The 25,589-nt window shown below is 27.5% G+C and overlaps 3 protein-coding genes across 5 annotated transcripts; 1 reads left to right on the top strand and 2 right to left on the bottom strand.

Annotated features, from left to right (window-relative positions):
• Window positions 1-709: 709 nt before the first annotated feature.
• LOC725922 (mitochondrial basic amino acids transporter) lies at window positions 710-4,514 on the bottom strand. Its single transcript, XM_001121709.5, has 4 exons — window positions 4,233-4,514; window positions 3,530-3,745; window positions 2,783-2,910; window positions 710-2,241 (listed from the first exon to the last, which is right to left on the bottom strand). Exons 2-4 carry the CDS (start codon window positions 3,561-3,563, stop codon window positions 1,279-1,281), a joined length of 1,125 nt encoding a protein of 374 aa, XP_001121709.2. The 5' UTR covers window positions 3,564-3,745; window positions 4,233-4,514; the 3' UTR covers window positions 710-1,278.
• A 1,312-nt stretch (window positions 4,515-5,826) lies between these two features.
• LOC408622 (protein henna) lies at window positions 5,827-12,367 on the top strand. Of its 2 annotated transcripts, none has more exons than XM_623297.6 (8): window positions 5,827-6,000; window positions 8,948-9,076; window positions 9,409-9,563; window positions 9,623-9,805; window positions 9,970-10,166; window positions 10,255-10,517; window positions 10,847-11,076; window positions 11,997-12,367. In XM_623297.6, the coding sequence occupies exons 1-8, from the start codon at window positions 5,929-5,931 to the stop codon at window positions 12,157-12,159; spliced, it is 1,392 nt and encodes a 463-aa protein (XP_623300.2). In that variant the 5' UTR covers window positions 5,827-5,928; the 3' UTR covers window positions 12,160-12,367. The 2 variants fall into 2 exon arrangements, with proteins under 2 accessions (XP_623300.2, XP_006560319.2); XM_006560256.3 differs by lacking the exon at window positions 5,827-6,000 and adding an exon at window positions 7,674-8,138.
• Window positions 12,368-14,559: 2,192 nt separating this feature from the next.
• On the bottom strand, window positions 14,560-20,424 carry LOC410757 (circadian locomoter output cycles protein kaput). 2 transcript variants are annotated; one of them, XM_394233.7, is made up of 12 exons: window positions 20,042-20,424; window positions 18,742-18,786; window positions 18,514-18,662; window positions 18,178-18,269; window positions 17,549-17,753; window positions 17,385-17,480; window positions 17,238-17,313; window positions 16,690-16,928; window positions 16,381-16,622; window positions 15,861-16,268; window positions 15,543-15,704; window positions 14,560-15,295 (listed from the first exon to the last, which is right to left on the bottom strand). In XM_394233.7, exons 1-12 carry the CDS (start codon window positions 20,080-20,082, stop codon window positions 14,876-14,878), a joined length of 2,175 nt encoding a protein of 724 aa, XP_394233.5. In that variant the 5' UTR covers window positions 20,083-20,424; the 3' UTR covers window positions 14,560-14,875. The 2 variants fall into 2 exon arrangements, with proteins under 2 accessions (XP_394233.5, XP_026299229.1); XM_026443444.1 differs by lacking the exons at window positions 18,742-18,786; window positions 20,042-20,424 and having other exon boundaries at window positions 18,178-18,284; window positions 18,514-18,623.
• Window positions 20,425-25,589: the final 5,165 nt, after the last annotated feature.

Raw genomic sequence — 25,589 nt, 5'->3', positions numbered from 1 at the left:
CGTATGTGTCAAAAATGATTATGACACGTGGACGGACGGACTTGAAGACCGGAAATTGTACGATGGAGATTTAAAAAGAAGGAAAACGATGCGGAGTGGAGAGGAGTAGATGGGTGGCAGTCAGATACAAACTATTTTGTGTGATTTTAAAAGAGAGTAAATGTCGCCTCTGGCTGTGACATAGGTCTTACATGTCCGCCGTTCAGTCTAGGACTGTCTTCTGACAAATGAGCACTTCGATAGCAAGATTCATGACAGTTTTTATTGTGACGAGGGTTGGAATTGTGAATTCGCTTTTATACAATCGATCGAACATTATATTGTTAAGCAAAGACGATTATTAAAAATTAAATTTGAACAAAAATGGATAATATTAGAAATTTTAATCATACGTTGATTATTTAATTAAAAATATTCTGAAAGTTACATATTGAGAATGTATGTAAGTGTGAAAAAATTAATTCGTAATTATTAATCGTTTAAATGATTATGCGTCTATCATGAACAGTTACACAACAAGACAACAAATTATTATTATTGATAAAATTTCTTATACAAGAGTAAAATTTTTAAAATTATAATATAAGAATTATAAAAAATGTTCTATAACCTATAATTCATAAGTTACCATTAATTGGTGAATTATTGTACTAAAGCCTCCGAGTTATTTGTAAGACAATTTATAAGAAAATAAATTGAATAAAACTCATTATGTAATATATAATTAACTAAATTTTATTCATCTACAATGTAATAATTCACAGATTATCAATCTTCTATAAAATTCTACAAATCTTATATTCGTCAATACTTATTTGACGATAAAAATATAAAAGTTAAATATATCATAAAAATATTATATAAATATATTAAAAAGATATATTAAAATTAAATTCTTATATAACATTTCGATCCAGTAGAGTCCATAAATAGTTTCAGCAAGTAACATTAATAGAAAAGATGACAATCATGGAACCATCATAATCTCCTGTAATAAAACACTATATAAATTTTATATCAAGTCACTTTCAATCCAATCGCATATCACTGTTCGATCCCTTAAAAACTAACAATGTACTACCACTACAATTCCATTTTCTTTCTCCTTTCTTTCTTTTTGAAAGAATTATTTTTCGAGAAATACACAAATTTCAAAATTCCTTACAAGAGCCATCGAAAACCTGTTTTACCACATTCTTCTCGATAACTCAATTACATATCGATAAGATAAACATATCGATTAGCATATAGAAGGTGTATCGAGTCGAGTATATAATTTTAAATTTTTAACTTTTTCTCTTCTCGTCGTACTTCTCTGAACATCTTGAGGTTCTCATTTTCTTCCTCTCTATTACCTCTATCCCCCCATTCCCCGCTCTTACCACCTTCCTTCATTCGCCTATTGCGCACGCCCCACTCGAGCTTCGGTTCGTTCATCGATGTCAACGACAACGTGGAATACGGTAACCTATGAATAACCATACTTCGGGATGCGCTCGTTAGGAAATTGTTCCATTTTTCCAAAAGTATTTCGCACGGTTCTGAAATCTCACCGATAGACTCTGTGGTTTTCGACTTCTTCTTCTCATCTTCGCCAAGCAATTTGAACGTCCAGTTGACCACAGTGAACGTGACAGCATTCATAGGAAACGCACGTAACACTGTCGAGCTGATACCTTTGTACAAGAACGCATAACCTTCCTTCCTCACGGATTGTCTCAAGCAGTCGTAAATTCCTGCATAACGATTTCCGTTAGCTTGTATTCGCGACTTGATCACGTCAATGGGATAAGTTGTGACCCAAGAACAGGTGCCGGCTAATCCTCCAGCTAACAGGATATAAAATGTCGGAACAGGTTTGTTATCGAGGTTTCTCATTAAAGTTTCGTATGTGAGAAAATATAGGCCAAAGCTTGGAATCTCTCTCATAAATGTGCAACCAAGTCCTCTGAATAGACCACGCAATCCTTCGTGTCTGTACGTGTATATGAAAAACTGGAACGGTCCTCTGAAAGGTCGACCAGTCGAAGAACTAAGCTGCATACGAGTTTTCGCTAACTCGATGAGACTGCAGATGGGGCTTTGAGCAAAGCCAGCTATGGCACCGGAGATAAAACAGGATGTTAGAGAGTTTGGGTCCGGTATGTGTCTCTGGGTTTCACCGTACACACCGAAGATCACGGCGTTTATCAATGACACGCCGATTATTGGGGATGACATGCCCCGGTAGAGACCTGTTATCTGAGATAATTAAACGTATTAATTGAGATTTAATTTTAATCGATTTTAATTGATTTGATTTAATTATTTAACGATGAAAGAGAAATATTTTTGAAGTAAGTGAGATTTTTCATTTGATAGAATTGTGAATGTGATATTTGTGAGTGAATATTTATTTATGATAGAAGAGAAGTAATAATTTGAAATTAATATTGAAAAAATTTTTGATTGGATAGGATTTTTAATAAAAAAGAAATAAATTTTATATATAGAAAAGTGACGATCAGTTCCTTTGCATTCATGAATAAAATATTTTTTCGAATTATTAATTCAGACTGTGAAAAAAATATATTGGAAAAAAGAAGAAATTCTTTTATATTTCTATACTTCCTCTTCTCCTTTCATTCGATAATCGAAATTAAACTATAATCAATTATAATCTCAAACGATTTTTGAAAGTTAGTAATAATTTGTGATGAACAATTTTTTGCTTCGCTTCAAATCTGTGTTAACATGCATCTGTGATTATATTAATTTCCTTGATTTTTTATTTATCAAATACCGATTCAGTCGCGACTATCTTTCGCAAGCAATCCCAATTCCCTTTGTACTTCGGATTCCGATGGTCTTGCGTTTGCAAGTGAACTTTGATGGTGTCGAAAGGATGTCCCACCAAAGTACCAGCGCATCCTGAAAAAATTACCCGAATGTTGTATTGTCTACATACGAAGATTTTTATACAAAGATAAACAATAATATTTTTGCATCGCGTCAATTATAGAAGAAAGAAAAATTAAAAATAGATGTATTCCATTTTGATTCGTGTTTTCAATCATCGGTGTTATCTGTCGATAAAAGTGTTTCACGGAAACAAGGCAATATATTTCTCTCTACTCAGATAATATTCGATCCAATCCAAGTAGAAAGTTGTCAATCAATTATTCGTCACTTTCCTCGCGATAGAAGAACGTGACGTTATTGATTGGGGAAAATGTAAACAATAGACGCGAATAAATTTTTTGATTTTTTCGAGAAGAAAATAAATCTTTTAATTATGATAGATTATTGTTGTGATATTATGATTAATTTATATTAATATTATGATGGATGGATGCAATAGAAAAAAATCGAAGAAAAAATAGCTTGAGTTTAATTTTCTTTCTTTCCACTTGAATTCCACGTCTCGATATCTTCTGTCGATAACGATTAAAAAATTATGAACTTTGTAGCAAGGTCTTCATATATAATGTGCATAATAAATGCGTTAATAATTATCTTATCTTTTACGAAAGCAACATGAATTATCTACCTCCAAGGCATCCAGCGAAAAAGTCAAGGGCCATCTTCGTTTTATTCCTACCCGTTTCTTCCACCCGTAAGGTGACCGTGAATCTTGCACGTTATTACTTTCGTAGAATCTTTCTGTAGCGTTTGTCAATGGTGCAACGACGCGAGTCGCAAATCGACTTGTTTTTAATATAGGACAATCCATGAAAGATCGACCACGGTTCTGTCGTATTCGTGCCTAGAACGAAAATTTTTTAAACTCGAAAATATTTATTTAATGTAAAATAATAAGAAAACCCGAGAGAATGAGGAATATTAATCTCAATGGAGAATAATAATTTACAATTATTTTGATAACATTGAATCTTCTTGAATAAAATAATTGAAACAATTTTCTTGGAATTTTAGCGATATTTCAATTTAACATCGGGTCTCGGGTAAGATAAAAGATACGAATGGAAGATAATTTTTTAATATTACAATCTTCTGAGAAGAATGAAAGATAATACTCTCAGAGATGTAGTAATATTTGGCGTTAAATCGCTTTAACATGATAAAAGGCGTTAATTTTCATAGCAATTAGAGATAGAATGATAAAAATAAATTTTACTCGAGAATTGTTCGATTCGATAAAATTTAAGAAGAAGAAGAAACACGAGATTAATAAAAAATAATTTTCAGAAAGGCAAAGAGAAAAATATTCATCGATAAAAAGTGGCACTCACCGAATAGTAAGGCATCGCTACATCTCCAGAAATCTCTAATCGGAATATACTAGTTCTAATCCTCTTTTATCCGTGTTTTATCCACCTCGAATAATTCAATCCTCCCGATTCACTCGCCCCAAATTCAATATTATCCTCGAAAAATAATTTTCTCCCATGCTACCCAACTCGAACACAATTTTCCACTAACCACGCTCCACGAGAGTCTTCTTTCTCTTCTTGGTGCAAAGATCATTCATTGAATTATCGCCACTTTATTGCGGTACCGATACAAGGCATCTTCGTATTATATTGCAGCAATGTTAACCTATCGCAAAGAAGCGGCTTGAGGGTCAAACATTGATAATGGTCGGCCGGCCTTTTACGGATGCCCGATCAAAAATTATTCGAATCTTCATTCTTGTTTATATTTTGTAAATATTTGCTCTGATTACATTGATTTGATTACGCGTGTTATTAATTTTATATATTGAATTGAGAAATGAGAAGCAGAAGTTAAACGCAGTTGGAAAAAAAACTTTTTCAGTTTTCGATTTAATTTTCTGCTTTTCGCTTCGTTCTTTCGAGATTTTATTTTCAACGATGATAATCGATTAACCGATATTTCCTTAAGATAAATTAAATTAAATTAAATATATATATATATATAAACGCGTATTTTATGACTCGTATGATGGTGATTAATCAATTTTGCAGGTTAAAAAATGTCAACTTTTTGAATGACACAAAGTTTGTTGTATTGGAATAAATATAAAGATCGCGTTTGATCGTTTTGTTGCCAAGGAATTGCCACTTGATTAGATGTAATCGATATTCGAATTGATGGGAAGAGGGGAAAAAAATTGTTGGATAGTTGACGATTTTTATTGTTTTGTTGCATTTTAAAGCGATGCAATCGGTCGAAGTATTTTTTTTTGTAAAAATTTTCGAAACTTTCGAAACGTTTTAGTTTTTTGTTAAGAATTAAAATTTGAACAAATTTTGATTTCCTCGTGCAAATTATCTTCTAATTTCGAATTACAAAAATAGCAAAAACTTTCGTAATTCGAAAAAAATTCAAATCAATTTTATATATATATATATAATAAGAATGTAAATAAATATTATTGTTTGTATTTTCACAAATAAGCTTAATTCTCATCGTAATTGTATCTCTTTTTGATTTTAAATTATTACTATTTTTTCAAATGTTTTTACAGATGTAAAAAATATTCTTTCAATTCATTCTAATTAATATTTATTTTGTATCGTTGGAAAAATTTTCAAGAATTTTCCGCGAAGTCTCTAATAAATGAAAGATCTGAAATTTTTCATTTTGCATAAATAGTAATAATTTTAAATATATTCAAATATTGTAATAATAATAATAATAATAATAATAATAATAAATATAAAAAATAAAGAAAATTACTCATTGATATTTATTGATAATAATTTCAAAAAAAAAAATAATGTTGTACGTTTCGATCGATTTAATATCGTTTTATAAAGTAGTCATGCATATTTTTGCAATATTTGCGTTAAAGTAGTTTAATTCTCGCAATCGAGAACATTTGTGTGGCGGAATCTTATTAAAACTGTGAAGCACGTCGCAACAAGAACCAGTTGCATCAGGACATTTGCATTGTGAAAATCGTGATCACACCACGATTCGCCTTGTAAAAATCTTTGACAAAATAATTTAATTTTCATCGAAATGTATGCGAAACCTGTACCAAAAGGTCAATCGATCATTTCAGATGAAGAATTTTTTTCGCTTCCTGACAAGGTAAGGGAAAAGAATTTATTTATTTATTTATACATTTGTTCGGAAAATTAATTAAATAATAACGTACTCAGTAGAGTTATACTGTTATATAGATGTTATGTTGTTTATTTTTATATTTATAAAAGAAATATATTTTTTATTGATTGATTGAAATTTATTTCCTCATATTACACACATATATATACGTTCTATATACGTTATATATACGAACGTAATCTAGAATAATATGGAGGAACTGTTGATATGTATTTATTTTTAAGCTTCAATATTTGTAAGTTTAATTTAATATTATTGTGTTATTTTATTTATGTTACAATTACAAAAGGAAAATTCTAGAATAATAATAATAATATTAGACAGAAATATAATGTTATAAAATTAAAAAATTTTAAGTCAGTTATTGGAGTTATCATAAACTATTATTTATTTATTTATTAAAGAATAGAGAAAAATCTTTTAATCTATTATAATCTATATATAAATAATATACATAATATACTTAAAATATATAGTAATAAAGAGTTCAACAATGAAGAAAATTATATAAAATATAATAAATATAATATGTAAATATAACAAAAATTATAATCATAATTCAAAGGTTATATTATGTTGATTAGTTAGATTCTATTATAGAATATTAATGAATTTGTAAAAATATATATTACATAACATAAATAAAATATAAACATATAAAATGTAAACATAACATAAATAACACAATTTGCAACGCATATATATTACATAATTATTTACATAACATTATATAATCATTTAATTATTTTTCTCTATTTCCCTAATATATGTGTAATTGGATTCATGCATATTGATAAGAAGATTTTTAAAAAATGTATTGTTGAATAACACGAAACATTTTTTTGAAGATTTATATTTTTCATATTTACATAAAAATAATTAATAAATTAACTTATCTTATACGTCTTCGAAAAAAAAAAAATGCGCAATCCAATGTAAATTAAACTTTTGAATCAATTTCTTATTCCCGATAAAGATATTCTATTTAGTTTCACAATAATTTCGCTTAATGATACTCTTAATGAGCTTCTAATAAATTCATTACCAAGTTTGTTAAAAATTAACAAAAATATATTTTTATCGCGTAAAGAAAAACATATAATAATTCGAATATTAAATTATTTAAAAAATAGAAATGATAAATAATTAAGGAAAAATACAAAAATATTAAAATGCTGGTAGCTAGTGAAATCACGTGGTCTTAGCGTCGTGTTACAAAGCAGTCTACCTTGAAAAATTGATTAAATCAAGTTAATCTTGATCTTGATCGATTATTGAAAGCATGAATAATGATCATAAAATTCTAATCCGACTGAATCATCTTATTTTACAATATTTCTTTTTTAAATGGAAAAAAATTGTTAAATAGACTTTCGAATTATCGAAAATTTAAAAATTAACTTGACGAAAAGAAAAACTAATCTCTTAAGCGATTAAATTTCGAAAAATTTTTTCAAAATATTAAAAACAAATATTAAAAATATTCATTCTTTCAACCTATCGCAAACTATGCATACACTTTCACTTTGTATATCTCAATATAAATAATTTCCTTTATCACTCGTCAATTGGCACAATAAGAGAAAGTATATTGTGTATATCTTTTTTACAATTCGCTTCAAGCATTGCGTGCGTCTTTGCATTCACTGCGCGAACAAACGTTTCGATTAATCGATCTTGACATCTTCAAAAATTGAATTATGATGCAAAACAAGTGAAAAATTGCGCGAGACTATGAAATATCTCATGATTTTCCCCTATTTCTATTTTTTCTCTTTCGGGGAAATTTATATATCGATATATATTTCCCCCCAAAATGATTCAATAATAACATCGAGATTGATAATTTGGAGGATAATCACATGTTCCGTTAATTCTCCCATAAAATGCCGGATAATATCGTATAGAACAGTGAAGGAAAGTGGCGAGGGAGGTAGGGGGAGTCCATGGACATATATAGCAGACGGGTAATAGATTAACGAAGCATAGTTTCTCTAAACTTATCTTCGGATAAACGAATAAAGTGTTTCGTGAACGAAGAAATTTCACTTTTGTTTATTCGAGTGATATATTTGATATCGTATTTGATCACAATGTGCGAGGTAAGGATAAAGATTTTTTTTTTCGTACTTATTTTATTTTTCTCATCTTTTGATTATTATTATACGTCTAATTGTAATAATTGTTATTTTTTTTTATTATTTTTGAAATGTAATATCTTGTTATTCAAGATCAAAAGGTGTGTGTATATATATATTTTTTGTGATGCAAATTAATATATAATAATAAATAATAATAAATTACATAAAATAGGATCTTTTTAATTGGATATTTTTAATTAAACGAGGAAAGAAAATTTTTAGATATATTTGCATAATGGTTCATTATAAATGTATTTAATTGTAAATTAAGTTAAGTAAGTGGAAATTTTTAATGAAATTAAATAACAATTATATATAATTTTATATTTAATGTTCAATCAATCAAACAATTTTTAAAATATATTTTGATTCTCTTTTATGTTTTAATAGTAATTTTTGATGTTACGTAATATAGAGAAGATTTTTATTATCATAAAGATAAAGTTATAATAAATTACTTTAAATTTGATATCAATCTTTTCTTGTTTCATTTATTCAAAACTTTAGAGATAAATATAGTGTATAATTGCTTTTTTTTTTTAATTTTATTGCTCAATAAGATTTAATAAAATTTGTCCACGAAGATAAAATTCTTTCGAAATTATATCATTAATGTTGATTAATAACACAAAGAGAAACATGAAAATATCATAAAAATAAACTATTTAATTATCTCACAAAATTAGAACTAACTGAAATAGCTTAATTGTAAGTAATAAAAATAGTACAAAAATATTTTATTAATATATATACATAACTATTTTTAAAAGCCTAAATTGGTGCATGGAGGAAATTACATCAAGGAAGGCAGGGATTCTGCAAAAAGTACTTGCCTGATATTCTCACCTAAAGAAGAGGATTCAGTTGGAGCATTGGCCAGATATCTCAAGCTTTTTACAGTAAGTGTCTGAAATACACGTACAATCGCTATAAACAGATGAAACTTTTCTCTTTAACTGTTCAAATTTTTAAAATTTTATTCAAAAATGAACAAATGATCAAAATAAAATAAAACATAAAATTTATAATAAAAATAAAGTTAATCATGCTTCCTCGAAAATAATAATCGAAAATAATCAATGCCACTCAAAATTAAAATTATTTAATACAAAGGAGACAATAACACGTTTAGAAGTTTCGACTCCTTTCGCAATAATTTCAACCGAACAGATATGCAGAAATTAATTCGTCTTCTTTCGCAATAATCTTAACTTGGCCATCATGTTTGCAGGAATATGAAGTTAATCTATTGCATATCGAATCTAGAAGTTCCCTTCGCCAGCCGAACGTGTACGAGTTCATGGTAGAGTGCGCGCCAGATGGAGACCTTGGATCGGTGATCGAGAAGCTTCGAGAGCAATGCAGTTACTTCTCGATCATTTCCAGGTATTTTACAGATGATTCTTGGAAACAGGAAGTCTCCTACATCTTATGTGTCTATCTAGAAATCATAACGACAATATGGGAACCGTGCCGTGGTTTCCACGAAGGATAAGGGATCTGGACAAATTCGCGAATCAAATTCTCTCTTATGGAGCGGAGTTGGACAGCGATCATCCTGGATTCACAGATCCGGTTTATCGACAACGGCGTAAATACTTCGCCGACATTGCTTACAATTACAAACAGTGAGTTTCGTTTTTCTTCGAAACAATCGAAGATTGTTCGATATAAAAATTTTAACGAATATTAACGAATATTATAAATATATATCCTTGTCTCAAGAAACGAGAATATATATATAATAAACACTTATAAAGAAAAGTTATAAAGAATATCATTATATCATTAGTGGGCAACCAATACCAAGAGTAAAATACACGAAAGAAGAGATCGAGACTTGGGGTATGGTGTTCAGAAACTTAACGAAGCTTTATCCCAAGTATGCCTGCAAGGAGCATAATCACGTGTTCCCACTGCTGATCGAGAATTGTGGCTACAGAGAGGACAATATTCCTCAACTAGAGGACATATCAAACTTTTTGAAAGGTATTAATTATTTGATAAAATGAAAAACAATAATATTTTATATACCATATCCTCTTCATTTTATGATACTCTTACATTTTTTGCTTAGACTGTACCGGGTTCACTCTAAGACCAGTTGCTGGTCTCCTTTCTTCGCGAGATTTTCTTGCCGGCCTGGCTTTTCGAGTATTTCATTCCACGCAATACATTAGGCACAGCAGCAAGCCATTATACACACCTGAACCAGACGTATGCCACGAAGTATTAGGTCACGTGCCTCTCTTTGCCGATCCATCGTTCGCACAATTTTGCCAAGTGGTTGGCTTGGCCTCTCTCGGCGCTCCTGATGAATACGTCGAAAAATTGGCCACGGTAATTCATTTTGAAATTTTGAAAATATTAATCGATACTATTTATTATTTTATTAATTATTTTACTATTATACTATTAATTATTATTATATTATATTATATTATATTATTATACTATTAATTATTTATATTATACTATTAATTATTTTATTAGTCGAAGAAAGTTTCTTATTTATCTCACGTTACTTTTCATATTTAAATATTTTTCAAAGTCGGACGCGTATTTTTCTTCGTCAAATTTCGATTCTTCCATCTTTAATCTTCCTCCGATATTTTCGTTAGTTTACAATAGAATGAATGAATATGAATGAGGGAAAAAATTTATTTCAGTGTTTCTGGTTCACGGTTGAATACGGTCTGTGTCGGCAAAATGGCGAATTGAAAGCGTACGGCGCTGGATTACTCTCGTCTTTTGGCGAACTCGAGTATTGTTTGAGCGGTAAACCAGAATTACGACCGTTCGACCCGGCGAAAACGGCTTTGCAAAAATATCCAATAACCGAATATCAACCTGTCTACTTCGTCGCCGAAGATTTCGAAGACGCTAAACAGAAAATGATGTGAGTACATAGAATTAGATTTAATTTTCCAGCTATAACGATTATTTTATCGTCTATGAGTGTGTTACGATAAAATAATATTAATAAATTCTGCACTCGAATTTGTAATTACAATTTAATGTGTCAGATTATAATATTATTCTAATCGTAAATAATTTTAATTATTCCAAATAATAAGTTTCATCACATATCATAATATAAATAGATAATTATGAGAAATAAATAATAATATAAAGTATGTTCAAGTATAGAAATATTAATTTGTTATTATTTGCGTTTTGACAACGAAAGGAATTTATGAAATCATTTAAGAAAAATATATATTTTTATTTTATCTAAATATACCAATTTTTTTGATACTATGAATAATTATGCAATAATGCAATATTATATGAGCTATGTAATTTTCATTCAAATATATTATACTGTAATGTGTTTTAAATTATCGATCAAACTATAATAAGAATTTTAATCAATCTTAAAATACATTAAAATAAGATTCAATGTATATTGTTTATATATTTTCTTAATTCGATACAATTTTTACACATAATTATTCTATATTTTCTATTTAGAATACATTTAATCACAAATATAAATATTATGTTAAATTGTAATTTTTTAATTGAATCGATAATTTTTTAATAATGATAAAACAATATTTTATCCATTCTTCATGGAATATTAAACGAGATAAAAATTTTTTTCTTTTATAATTTTAATTTTTTTTTAGAAAGTGTTTATCTATTTTTTTGCTTCTTAATTAGAATATTGTTATATAATTAATTGAAACATTAGTTGAGATTTATTTTTTGTATAAAAATTGATCTGTTTTAGGAATTTTATTACAACTTGTTAAATAATATTGTTTTTTTTTTCAAACTTATTAATGAAAAATCATACTTTATTTTTGATTCCAGAAAATTCACCGAGACTATACCAAAATCATTTGCGGTAAGATATGACTCGTACACTCAAAGCATTAATATAATCGACAGTAAAAATCAAATCGAGAGCCTCGTGTACAACGTGAATCAAGAAGTACAAATTTTGATGGATGCTTTGAGAAAATTTAAGAAATAATTTTTATACGTTATTTTTTATCGATTATTGTTATATCATATATTCACGTTACATTAATGTATTATGTAAGATATTATTATATAACATAACTTAGAAGAAGTTTGTTTAATAATAAAGTACTTAACAATTTTTTTAGAAGAAATAACAGGAAAAGAAGAAATGTTTTTATACGTTAAATAATAAATAATAAATTAGTTTTCATGATTAATTTCTATATTATTTTTGTGATTTATATAATTGATTAATTCTGAGAGAGAATTCTTAATAGAAATTAATTGTAAAATATTACAATTAATTTACCCGATTGAGAAAAAAATACAAATAAATGATAAAAATGAAAAATAATATAGTATAAAAATTTTACCTTGATTTTTAGATAATTCTTTGTGCTTACATTATTTTCATTTCTCTTTTAAGATATAAACAATACTTATATTTAATGAAATATTTAATGTAAAAAAAAAATTATAAAATGAATGAGAATAGGTAATAATTTCAAGATGAATATTACCACAATAATTTCATTATTATTTTTAGGAATTTTTATTTGCACGTTAGATATGTATATATTTTTAAAATTTTTATATTATCATATACAATCATTTCTGGGGAAAAAGTTATTGTCTTAATATGTAATAGTCATAGCCAGACACATTCATTGTGACATGTCCAGTTAATAGAAATGTGTATGAATTCCTCAATATACTATATTGTATATTGTTGTATATGTATATGTATTGTATATGTATAATAAGATAGAATGAAATAAAATTCTATTTTGTTATTCATTTCTAACAGTGAATAAAAATTTTTATAATTTATAATCTAAAATTAAGAAAAAATATTATAATTGATAAGATATATTATAGTAAAATAATTGAAAAAAAAAAATAAAACTTCAAAATTTTTATGATATTTTAAAAATTAATTTTAAACTGTATATATATGAAATTTGGAAGATTAAAAATTTTCTTTCACTATTAGAAAATAAGCATATAATTTTCATTCTATCTTAAAGTATATCCATTTAACAACGATCATAAAATATATTGATTTTGATGCGACATTCACGGATATAATAAAACATCGTTCCTCTATAGACACATATAAATATTCATGATACATTTACAACAAAATATATTACTTTTTCATTTCGTTAACTATACATACATATATATACGTATGTAAATATACCCTGTTTTTGAAAAATTTCTATTCTCCATAAAAATATTGGGATTAAAAAATAATTCTGATAATAAAAGTTACATTGATGATAAATAGTTTTAAAGAGTAACAATTTTAAAAATTATAATATAATTTATTTCAGTAATGTAAAATATTTTTAGAAATTGTTTTTATTATTTCTATGATTTTTATGATTTTTATGATTTTTAGCACTTATTTATTTTAAATTGATTGAGATTCTAAGATTTAAATAAATGCAAGTGAAAAGATAATTTATTCACTTGAAATTAATTTATCATCTATAAATTTGTTGATCCTTTGAGGCATATATTTGGAATACAAAATGCATTTAATCAAGACTCCAATTAAAGAGCTCAAAGAAAAAAAAATATATGTATTAAATTCTGAATTTTTATACCATTATCAAATAAACTAACATTAAAACACTTTATTAAATATTGATTCTCTTCTATTAATTAATTAATCATTTGTATTCTTGGATCCATGTTATTCATTATGAATTTTTTTAATATTTCAAATTTTTTTAATTTTTCTTCCAGAACTTGAAAAGTATAAATTATTATAAATTTATTTATATTGCGATATAAACACTTTTTCTATTAAACTAGTCAATTACAAATATGTTTTGTACTTTTGTAAATCATATTAAACAGCTATAGTCTCTTATCACATCCATTTTAAATTCAAACGATGAATGGACAGACTTTATACAAAATTTTTATACATATGTATATACGATATGGGAGACATAAAATGGCCCTTTGCAAGATATAAATATCAATATTTCGAAGAGTAGAAAGTAAAAATATTGATTACAAATAAATAACGGAAGTAGTGATTCGTTATTATGATATTATGATATAAACTGGACGGATGTATTATGAAAACACAATATAAGAAAATTTTTATATTATTGTAATATAAAATAATATTGTAAAATGAAGAATTGAATTTTTTTCTTTTCTCAAATATAAATGATATTTTTTTTAACCAAACTTATATTATTAAATTAGCAATTAATTACATTTATATTTTCCTAATAAATTTAAAAATTAATTATTTAACAAAATTTTCAATGATAAAAATTTAAAACTGTATAAATTTGATATATTGTAATGAAAATTTTTAATTCAATTATCAAATCTAGATGAAAAATCATTTACAATGGAAGGAAAAAGAAAAAAATAACATAAATTTGAAAAATAAATTTTAAAAGTTTTAATCTTTTTGTGTCAAGAAAAAAAAAAGGAGAGAGACTTACAAAATCCGTCCAATTCGCATTCTAACTATAACACTGCTCCATAGACGGAATATTTTTTTGTACAACTCACTTGTATAAAAATATGAAATCCTTCGTGTCCATTGCAATTACAAGCGAAATTACAAAATTAAATCGTTTCGACAACGATTATTAAATATTTAGGTCCCTTGACACCCAGTTTCTCTTACCGAATATCTCTTCAAACTTCCATGATAAATAAATTTCAATACGAATATATATTCAATTTATTTAATTCTGTGATGATCTTTGTTGATTCGAAGCTGATTCCATCTCGTTATACAACATGTCCGCTTGATGCGGACACATCTGAAAAGGCACGAGATCAGGCTGGTTGCCATTCTGTTGAGTTGGTCCTTGTTGTTGGGATTGTTGCTGCTGATGTTGCAGTTGTTGATGTGATTGTTGTTGAGGCTGAATCATCGTGTCTACGTTACCTTGAGCTTGACCAGACATTGTTGGCACTGGACTCACTGCTAACGAATGTGAAAAGAATTCTATAGGCACTATAGGCATTGGAACGGTGATGGGAAGAGGAAGAACGTTCACTCCATGAACACTACTTGATGTTGGTAATTGAACGTTCGAATTGGTTGTATTGCATCTGTTTATTTGTTGACACGTGTTGGTGGCATTGTATGGCATTCCCGTCTAAAAGAATTTTGTTAATTTATCAATTAGATTGTATTTTTATGATGAAAATATAATATAAGAAATATTATGTGAATTGGATAATAAATCTGACAAATTTTTGTAATAAAATCATGTAATGTAATAAAGTAATAAATTAGAATGAGAATAGAATTAGGTTTTTATAATAGAATTATGAAATTGTTAATTGAAATTTGTTAAGTTTCTAATTATTGAATAAATTGATAAATAAATTAATTAAACTCACATTGAGTGATAAAATTCCATATTTAAGCAACTGTTCCGATACTTTTCTCAGTTCTTCTTGCTGATGCATTATTAATTGTTGCAATTCTTCATGTTTTCGTTGCAATTCGTCTTGAATTTGATTCTGCGCTGGTGTCATTACGATATTTTGCTGATGTAACATCTGAAATTACACGTACGTACTCTTGAAACAAAAGAGAAAAAAATGTAATGTGTTATTTCTAAGATCCAATTATATATTCCAATAAAAAATTTAAAATTAAAAACATTTATAGAAAAAAAAAATCTATTCCAGAAATAGCATGAAGTATGCTATTACCTCTTGCGTTGGTAATGAAGATATAATTGGCACGGAAGGAGTCTCAAAATCTGTGTTGACGGATTGCAAATTAACTCCCGCATACTGTGAATGTTCCATGAAATTAATACAACTTTGATCCACTTCCAACAAAGATTGTTGAGATTGTTGTTGTTGTTGCTGTTGATGCCTAGTATCTATTTGAAGCATTTGAGTCTTCGATGCAACAGAACTGTTTGCAGATGTACCTTTTGAACGTGAAATATGCGTTATCTGTGAATGGGGTGAACTTTGCATAGAGGCTGATATTGACGAACTGTCAGAGCTTTCGACATGGTGTCTCGGTCGAGTGTTTGATGGTATTGATTTCGATGTCTTGGATGATTTTGTTGACCACTGTGTTGGAGGGACTGGGCATGATGTCGTTACCTGAACATTAATGCATTTGAATTAATGAATGTTATATAAAATTCGATAATATACAATTAATGACTGACGCTTGTTTTAATTTGTATAATTAATTTTTAATTTCTAAATTCACCTGTTCTTGTTTTACCGACATTATAACATCTTGAGTCTGTTCTTTATTAAAACTCTGCGATTCTTTGCGCAATTCTTTGATCACATCGATATAACTGACGACATAATGCGTGCACACGATAAATTCAGGCTTTGAGTTCCACTGATTATACGTAATATAGAATCTAGTCTGCAACCATATCCATTGTTGTCCTTTCGTAAGGAATCTATAATAACAGGAGGTTCCCTCACCCTTTTGCATTACTATAAATAAATTTTTCGTTATTTCGATGCATCAGCAATTTTTTTTTACTTTTGCATTAATACGTACATGATTCATGACATGTAACTACTTTGTCCAAATCATCTACGTGATAATAATCGTATCCAGAGGTACCTAATACCTCAAATGGTAAGTAACCGATAATGGGTGGTGCTCGATGATCCAGAAACAAGAATTTCCATTCGAGGCTATGACGTGAGGTGAATTCCGATTTCGTATTGTCCAACACGGATAATTCGCGGATCAATTGAGGTGTCTGGAGACGTCCTGTACCCACGAAAACCAATCTAAAAAGACACAAATGAATTTATTGCCACACGATTCTAATAATAACATAAGTTTTATTGATAAATCATTAATAATATTAAAAATAATGATTATTAAAATAAACTACTTATTAAATTTTTAAATATAATTAATAATACTTATTCTTTCATAAATACAGACTAAATTTTAAAAATTGTGATACAAAAAAAGGTGAATTATTTCTTTTTATCTTATATCACAATTTTTGATATAATTTTAATATTAATTACTATTTAATGATTTATGAATAACAGTATATATATTTTATTATATAATATTAAAAAAATTACTTTGTATCTTTTCCAGTAGTATTTCCGAATTTTGTATTAGGAAGCAGATTATCCACTTCTGTATCGACATCAGACCCTATAATTAAATATTAGATAATAATATCAATATTAATGGAAAAATTGTATAAACAATTGTTAATTACATACGAAAATATCCGACAAATTGCACAAGCTCGTATATTGGGTTCTCTTCAATATTTTGACCTCCTCTTTTAATGTGACACGAAAAAGATATTTTGTCCTCTACAAATATAAATATAAATAATATATTTATAACATAATTATTTTTCAATATTTCTTCAAAGATTTACCTTCTCTGATATTCCGTCGATCTTTTGTGATGGCAGGATTTAATAGTACATTATAAAGAGGAGATTGATCTTCTTGATACGTGATATCGTAAACGGTCGTATTTTCCAACTCGTTTGGAAGATATCCAAGAAGAGATGTGACGCTTTCAGACACATAATAAATGCGCCCGCTTGAAGAAAATACCATTATAAAACCGTCCAGAGCCTACATTCAAGAAATGTTATTCATGTTTTTAATAATAAAAAATCTTGAACAATGTAACATCGAGATTCGTTCCATATTCATCAATGATACTAATTCTAGAAATTTTTATTTAAGCTTGAAATCATTTTGAAATCAAAGTATGAATTTCTACTTATTTTATTAATATAATATTTTGATTAATATGTATTAATAGTGAAAAAAGTAAGTGCTCAAATCAATTAATAAATTATTTATCATGTACAATATATTATTAATTGTTAAAATTTTAATGATGTTATTTATTTTGTTTTAATTTTTCTAAATCACAATAATTAAAAATACAATTTCAAGCTTACAGTCAACAAACATAATATTTTAAATTGAATGCAACTTTGTATATAATCGAATTTAATAATTTAATTAATTTAATAATTAATAAACGTACTTCTAGTATTAAATGTGTGAATTCCTCGTTTGATAGAAAAGATGGTTTCCAATCTTCTTGAATTTCATGTACTCTTGATCTAACAGCTATCTCTATATCATTTTAAACTTCAGAATTAATAATAATTAATCAAAAAAATCAATATAATTATAATAATGTAATATACTATAATAAATTATAAGAAAAACTTTCAAAATTGAAATTGAAACTTTTTTCCAGAAATTTCTTTTTTCAAAATTAATTAGGTATAATTTTGATCAATCTAATATTGAATAATATTGAATATAATTTCTTTCATTTATAATTAAAAATTTCGGTAAAATAAAAATAACGTACCATTATGATTTTTTAAAAATAATATTGTCGACTTTAACACTGTCGATTTGTCCATTTTTCTTGTATTCGAACTGACCATACTACCAAGCTCATTTACGAGCATATTAAATTGATCTCTTCGTTTCTTCTCGCTCAAATTACGTGATTTCCTAAAAAGAAAAAAAAAAAAAGAGAAAAGATATTTCATATTTAAATTAATATTCTGATTTTTGATAATTGAATGCTTACCGCTTCGAGTCATCTTTATCATCAATATCATCGTCCATTGTGTCACTATACAGAAAGTTATAAGTAAAAAAAAAGAAAAAGATAAGAAAAGAGAAGATAATATTTTATTAAAATTTAAATTATTAAATGATACATTTAATTATTTAAATATTTAAAGAATAAATTTAATTAATTTTATACAATTTGTAATCGTAAGAAAAGAAAATATTATTTTTCAAATATTTATTTAATGTATATTAAATTTAAAAAATTTTTTTCTATTTTTTTTCTTTACCAAAATATGTAATGTTTTATTACATATATTTAAATGTATATTATTAAATTATTAAGAATAATTAGAAATATATCTGCTCATGATTTTCTCGATTGTCAAAGGAAAACACGTGCGATATAATCAGATCAATATCAGAGACCGCTTATTGTGTAACAGGTTTGGAAATCAATATTGCTTAAAGAATGTTATCGGAAATATTTCGAAATATTCATTTTTTTTATATTAAATTATTTAATCGATATTTTAAAATTACTGCTTCATAAAATATTTCCTATATTTAAGTTCTCTATTTAATAATTAAATTAAAAACAAAATATGTTTTCAACAGAGTTAAAAAAAGATTCGATTAATCTCAATAACAAAATATTAACATAATCAATTGAAATAATTATGATTTAAACATTATTAAAAAATTAATTAAAATTAATATAAACTTGATCGATATACATAATAAATTATTCACTATAAGAAAAAAAAATTATTCTAATTAACATAACAAATAAATAAAAATTGTATAAATTTTGTTTCGACTACACATTTACGCGTTTATCGATTTAATGTCTACCAATGTTTCGATCATAAAGCACAAACGATTACAATCTCATCGATTATACGAATCATAATTTTCGATAATCAACCAGCAAAAGATCGAAAGCGATTGTCGATCGTGACAGGGAGATGCACCAACGATTGTAAACATCGATTGACGCAACTTTCTATCATCACAGTGGATTGTAATAATCTCGATCGAATAATCGATTTTCACATAACAACCGAAAAAAATCAAACTATTCATATATATCAAACTTTATACAACAACAAAATTATATAGTGATTATTTTATAGTGACAATTAATAAGAAAAGTCAACTCAAGAAAAGAAGAAAAATATTTAAATATTTTAAATCAATTTGTAAAAATAAAAAAAAATTCAAAATCAAGAATGGATGACAAAGAAGGTATGTCAAATTGAATCATTCTATCAAAGGAAGATTTATTCTACCGAACGAACAATTGTATCACTCACTCGGATTGTCGAGAGGATCGCCCTCGTGAATAACTCGCCATGTAACCTCGTCTACGTATGCTGTCACGATCTTTGTGTATACGTATCAGATACGTCTTCGATCAGCGGCCTCAAATCTTGCCGACTTTGTCCTCTCGAGGTTTTCCCTGATGACAAGTGATCGTCGACCACGTCGAATACACTGAATTCGGATGCCACTTGCGCGGCGAGCAACGACACATTTTTTTTTGCACTACACAGATCCAGAGATAGGTCCAGATCAGTTCGCGCGCCAGCTGAAATTCGTCGATGTGTCTTCTAATAGTTAACACGGCTTACGGTGCACATACGTATGTATGTTGCTTACGTATATCTTCACTATGGAAGATCTCACAGGCTGCATAGACGTGAAGTTGCATGCGGATTAATTCGCAATACGCCTATACTGCTATGGTTGCGAGAACGCGGTTACGAATTTAAGAACGCATATTCAAATTCGAAAATGAAAATATATATATATAAAATAGTTATTTACTAGATAGTACAATTTGTTCAGATTTTTCAATTATTCTTGAAATTTTTAAGAATTATTTACTATTCTTTTTTTATATTTTTTATTAAACTGTTTTTATTAAATGAACTTTAAAAAATGCACTTATAGTCAATTTTATAGAAGATATTTAATGGTATAAATCAATTAAGAAGTCATTATGGATACAAATATTCTAACGATGAATATATGAATTTTGTGATTTAGATATTAAATTTCCATTTTATTTTTATTTACATCATTTTTTCTCAGCTTTAATTTTATGCAGAATTGACAAATTTGAAATAAATATATCATAAATCTTAAATATTTCCATAAACAAATATTATTTAAAAATACTAAACTAATGTATTAAATAATATTTATTATTTATATTATATGTAATATTATTTGAAATATTTTTAATCTTATTTAAAAATTTTCCTTAGTAATTTAAGTTAAATGAATTATTAACTTTGATAGGCGGTCAAAACTGAGGCTAACTTCATGCGAAATACCTATGGAAACATGATGGACGCCAAATAGCTTCCGGCAATGCGCAATCGCATCTTATCAATGCATTACCGTCACGAAATCGCGTGCATGAGGTGAACAACATTGGAACGGATCGTAGTCTCATCTACGAGCAAAATCATATCCGATTGGTCAAAGCATGTGCATTCCGATTGTTGCACCAATCACGACTGCTGCATACATAGTTCGTAGATGCAGTGCGCTAGAACTTGCTGGAAAATGCGATTAACATGCCTATCTTACCAATGATAATATGTTCTCGTTGTTAAAAATGCAAATTCTGGGAAACTTGAAATCAAAGGTGAGAAAAATTTAAAGTTAAAACAAATACTAGAAAAATAAAATATTTTAAACAAATAATATTTTCATTTAATTAAAACGCAATAATTAAGAAAAGTATATAAAAATTATTTGTTGTTAATGTTAATTGTTATTTTAAAATAATAAATAATAATCTTAATTAAATAAGAAAAAATTTTAATATTTCTAACTAAATTTCAATATATTTAATAGATTAATTAAAATAAATTAATTTTAAAATAATTCTAATTATTAAATAAAAAATGTTTATTTTTATATCAAATTTTTTTTTAGTATTTCAATAAATAAAAAATAAGTAAAAATATATGAAACTTGATGAAATTTGAAATCAATTGATTTATGTATTCTTTAATAAGATACTTGAAAGAATCTTTGAAAGTATAGGGCAATCCTAATAAGTAGAATAGTTTTATTGATCAGACATACTAACTAGATAAAGTAGACAAGATAGAACTAAAATTTAATTAAAATTTTATATCCTACGTTATATGTAGATATATAAAATGAATCAAATAAGCTCTATTAAGATTTTTGATCAATAGATTTGATAAAAAATAATAAAATAATTAAATATTGGAAATTTATGCATCTTTTAAACGTATAAAGTTTGCAGAACAAAGATAAACGAGAAGAATAAATAGGTGGAAAAAAGACAGAAATAGAGTAAAAATTGTACAATCAGCACCATCTCTAGAGTGCCGCAAATAAAACATAAATATAGACAAAGAGAGCAAAGAATAGGATAAAGATATGGTAAGAATTAATTGCCAACACCATCTCTTGAGTGCTAAATATATTTTTTCAAAAGTAAAATAAATATTCAAGAGATGGCGCTGATTGTGAATTCTTACTCTATATCTATCCTTTTTCTATTATTTGCTATCCTTGCTCATTGTGTTTTATTTGTGGCACTCTAAAGATGGCGTTGATTCCCGAATTTTTATCTTATCTCTATCCTTTTCTCAATATTTGTTCTTCTTGTCTATTCTTTCTCTTGGCTTAATCATAGATGTGTGGATGAATTGAGCATATCAATTCTTTCTCCTCATTATGTTCTAATTCTTAATCTAAAAAATTTAAATATTATATTCTCAGCTTCAAAATATATTTCTAAGATGTACAACTTATACACAAAATATAATATGTTCTGTATATATTTAAAAAATAAATTAAAAATAGGAAAAAATTTTATTTTTTCAGAATTTTACTTTTCAATATTATTCAATAATCTGCTGGATAATTATTATATATAAGGAAAAAGAAAGAGCATCTTATAAATTTTACATAATGTTTATTATTTATAATGTATTCAGAAATGTCGGGCCTCAACCAGTGGGCCTTCTCTCTTTTTTTTTTTCTTTTTTTCTCTTTTGACATATTTGATTAATAAACATCACAATGTTAATTTTTTTTTTCTCTAGTCCGTACAGTTTTCTCTTTCATTTTTTTCTTTCTTAATTTTCTTCTCTCTCTATTAAAAGTGACGCGCAAGCTGCTCGTATCCGTTTTGTCTCCTCATGAGAATTCTAACGGTGAAACCTAACATTCTTTTATCGATTTCGGTAGCGCTACACGCAGAATATTTCATTTTCTTCTTTGTTTCTTTTTTAGACTCTTCTTTTCTTCTTTCAATTTTATTTTTATTCTCGTTGAATACAATATTAAAAATTAACGAAATGAAATGAATAATAAATTTCTCTTCTTCTCTTTCGTTTCATTCTTCCGTCGTGTCAATTTATCTTATTTATCATTTATTTTTAAAATAATAAAACAATAATTGATCATCACAGTAAGAAATTAATTCGAGAATGAAAGATATCTCGTTACAAATCCGTCACGAGCAGATTGTGCCTCGCAAAAAATAGATAATTAATCCAGTTCTTGATTCCTCATCCTCAAGTTCAACATGCCAGCATATTCGTATAACAAAACATATATACATATATATGTGTAACAATTGTATAGAAAAAATAAAACGGAAAAAGAAAAAAAAATGAAAAAGAAACACATAATATTAAAAATGATCTACTATTTTGTATTAGTAATTTATATTTATGTCGCAAAAAAACTGTATTCGACGAGATGGAATTTTCCCTCATTCTCCCTCTCTTTCTTACTCTTCCTTTCTTTCTAATCATTCTATCTATCTCTCTCGCTCGCTCGTTCGCTCGTTCAATTTACTTGATGGCCAATAATAATATAATATAATATATATATATATATATATATATATATATATATATATATATATATATATATATGTATACATGTATATATATATATATATATATACATATATATTGTATACTTGAAGCATAAATGCATTCAAAATACAACTTAGCATTAATAATTTCACGTATTACAAAAGTTATCGTTGAATATGAAACAATTTGATGCGAAGATTAGAAAAGAACGCATCGTTTATTTTTTTTTATTATTTTTATTTTCTCTCTCTCTCTTTCTCTCTTTCATTCGCTTTCACTCTCTATCTCTTTCTCACTTTTTTTTAAAACTCTTTTATTTTATCCTTCTTTGTATCTTTTTTTGTATTCTCTTTCTTGTATTCCTTTTCTTTTTTGTCGTCTGTTCCCATTTTGGGCCGACATTTTAAAAGTATGTGAGTGAATGGGCATTAAAAATAGGAAAGAGAGGATATTAGGATCGAGGGATATTTTTTACTGTCTCTCTCTTTCTTTTTCTCTCAAGAAGAGCGGTAAGGAAGTTTTGGGATCAGGAAACTGATTTTCCTTTTCTCTTTCTTTTTTTATTCATATTATAGTAACCAACCACCCCCACTGTACACGCTTCTGCTCGACTCTTCGTCCTCTCATGGACATTGAAAAATTAGGATACGCAAATGTCGAGGTCGAAGAATGAAATTCGAAGGGGACGATAGCCGTACGTGGGATATCTTAGATCCCTTCATTACCGATCGACGATAGTCGACATTAATACCATTACAGCATCAACCACGTCGCTCCTTCGTTTTATTCTCCGATTCGACCAATTGAAAATATTGTCGTAGCTCGGTCGCCGAACGTTCGCGATTTGGAACAACGAGGATTGTCCTTCTCTCACCACTCTTTCTCATTCTTTTTCCTTCTCTCTCTCTTTTTCTCTCTTTTAGCCGTTCTGCTTACAAACAACTTTTCTCTCTTTTTCTTTCTCCGTTTAGGCGATTAACTAACAACATTCAAAGTCTCAGCGACATGAAACAACGCGCGAGGATCGAACTTCCGAAATATCGTTCACCACGCGATTACCTTTGTATTCGTCGCGTTACTAATTTTACAATTCATTAATTCACTTGTTACGACGTATCTTTTTGCGACGCCTTCGTTTCACTCTTTTGTTTCCATCTCTTTCGTTTATCATCTTTTTTATCTGTAGACACGATACATTCTTGAACACAACGAGATCGTGACGCGAATATAAACCGTTCGACGACCGATCGACGGCTGCAAGCTAAGAAAATCGGCACGGAAGCGATAGTGGCGCACGGGTACGTGACCATTCTTTTTTTTTTTTTATTATTTTTTTTTTATTTTTAAAGTTCTCGTTTATATTAGGAATCGAAGGGGGACTGAATATATTCGAAAAACCTTGGTAAAAATATGTGCCGTGACCCCGCGCCACTCGGCTCGCCGACGCTTCTGGCCCACCTTAATTAATTTCTTTTTTTTTTTTTTCGTTTTTTTTTGTTTTTGTTTCACCTGTCTTAATCTCCAAACACTTCGTTCGGCCGTTGGCGCTATACGAAATGATCAGTTACAATATCATATTATATATATAATATATATAATATATAATATAATATATATATTATATTCTACATTACATTACTATGTTCGAAAAATAATATTACAATATATAGTGTATGTTGTTATGTGTATTATCATATTAATATTTTTTTTTTTGTTGTTTTGTTACTCTTCTTATTCCTCCTCTCCTCCACGATAGTAACGCCTCGCTTTTTTCTTACCTATCGCATTTTTATCTCTCTCTCGCTCTCTCGCTCGCTCTTTCTCTCGTTCTGTCTCTCTCTCTCTCTCTCTCTCTCACGCTCTCGTGCAAATCATTTTCGTTTTCTCTCTTTCTTTCTCTCTCTCTCTCTCTCTCTCTCTCTCTCTCTTTCTCTCTCTCTCTCTCTCTCTTCTTCTATTATTATGCGCGGTAATACCTAAA

The sequence above is a fragment of the Apis mellifera genome, linkage group LG1 (assembly GCF_003254395.2).
Source record: "Apis mellifera strain DH4 linkage group LG1, Amel_HAv3.1, whole genome shotgun sequence".
Taxonomy (NCBI): domain Eukaryota; kingdom Metazoa; phylum Arthropoda; class Insecta; order Hymenoptera; family Apidae; genus Apis; species Apis mellifera.
Note: the sequence above shows the minus strand (reverse complement) of the source record. Positions and strands in the feature narration are given on the sequence as shown.

Excerpts from the sequence above, each read along its gene's own strand:
- LOC408622 (XM_623297.6), top strand. The coding sequence starts at position 5,929 with ATGTATGCGAAACCTGTACCAAAAGGTCAATCGATCATTTCAGATGAA. Across the intron at positions 9,564-9,622 it reads TACTTCTCGATCATTTCCAG|AAATCATAACGACAATATGG; the intron begins GTATTTTACAGA and ends GTGTCTATCTAG. Across the intron at positions 10,518-10,846 it reads ACGTCGAAAAATTGGCCACG|TGTTTCTGGTTCACGGTTGA; the intron begins GTAATTCATTTT and ends AATTTATTTCAG.
- LOC410757 (XM_394233.7), bottom strand. The coding sequence starts at position 20,082 with ATGGCGAGTTATTCACGAGGGCGATCCTCTCGACAATCCGA. Across the intron at positions 18,270-18,513 it reads ATTTTTAAAAAATCATAATG|AGATAGCTGTTAGATCAAGA; the intron begins GTACGTTATTTT and ends AAAATGATATAG. Across the intron at positions 17,314-17,384 it reads GCAATTTGTCGGATATTTTC|GGTCTGATGTCGATACAGAA; the intron begins GTATGTAATTAA and ends ATTTAATTATAG.
- LOC725922 (XM_001121709.5), bottom strand. The coding sequence starts at position 3,563 with ATGGCCCTTGACTTTTTCGCTGGATGCCTTGGAG. Across the intron at positions 2,911-3,529 it reads TTTCGCTGGATGCCTTGGAG|GATGCGCTGGTACTTTGGTG; the intron begins GTAGATAATTCA and ends TAATTTTTTCAG. Across the intron at positions 2,242-2,782 it reads AGATAGTCGCGACTGAATCG|ATAACAGGTCTCTACCGGGG; the intron begins GTATTTGATAAA and ends TAATTATCTCAG.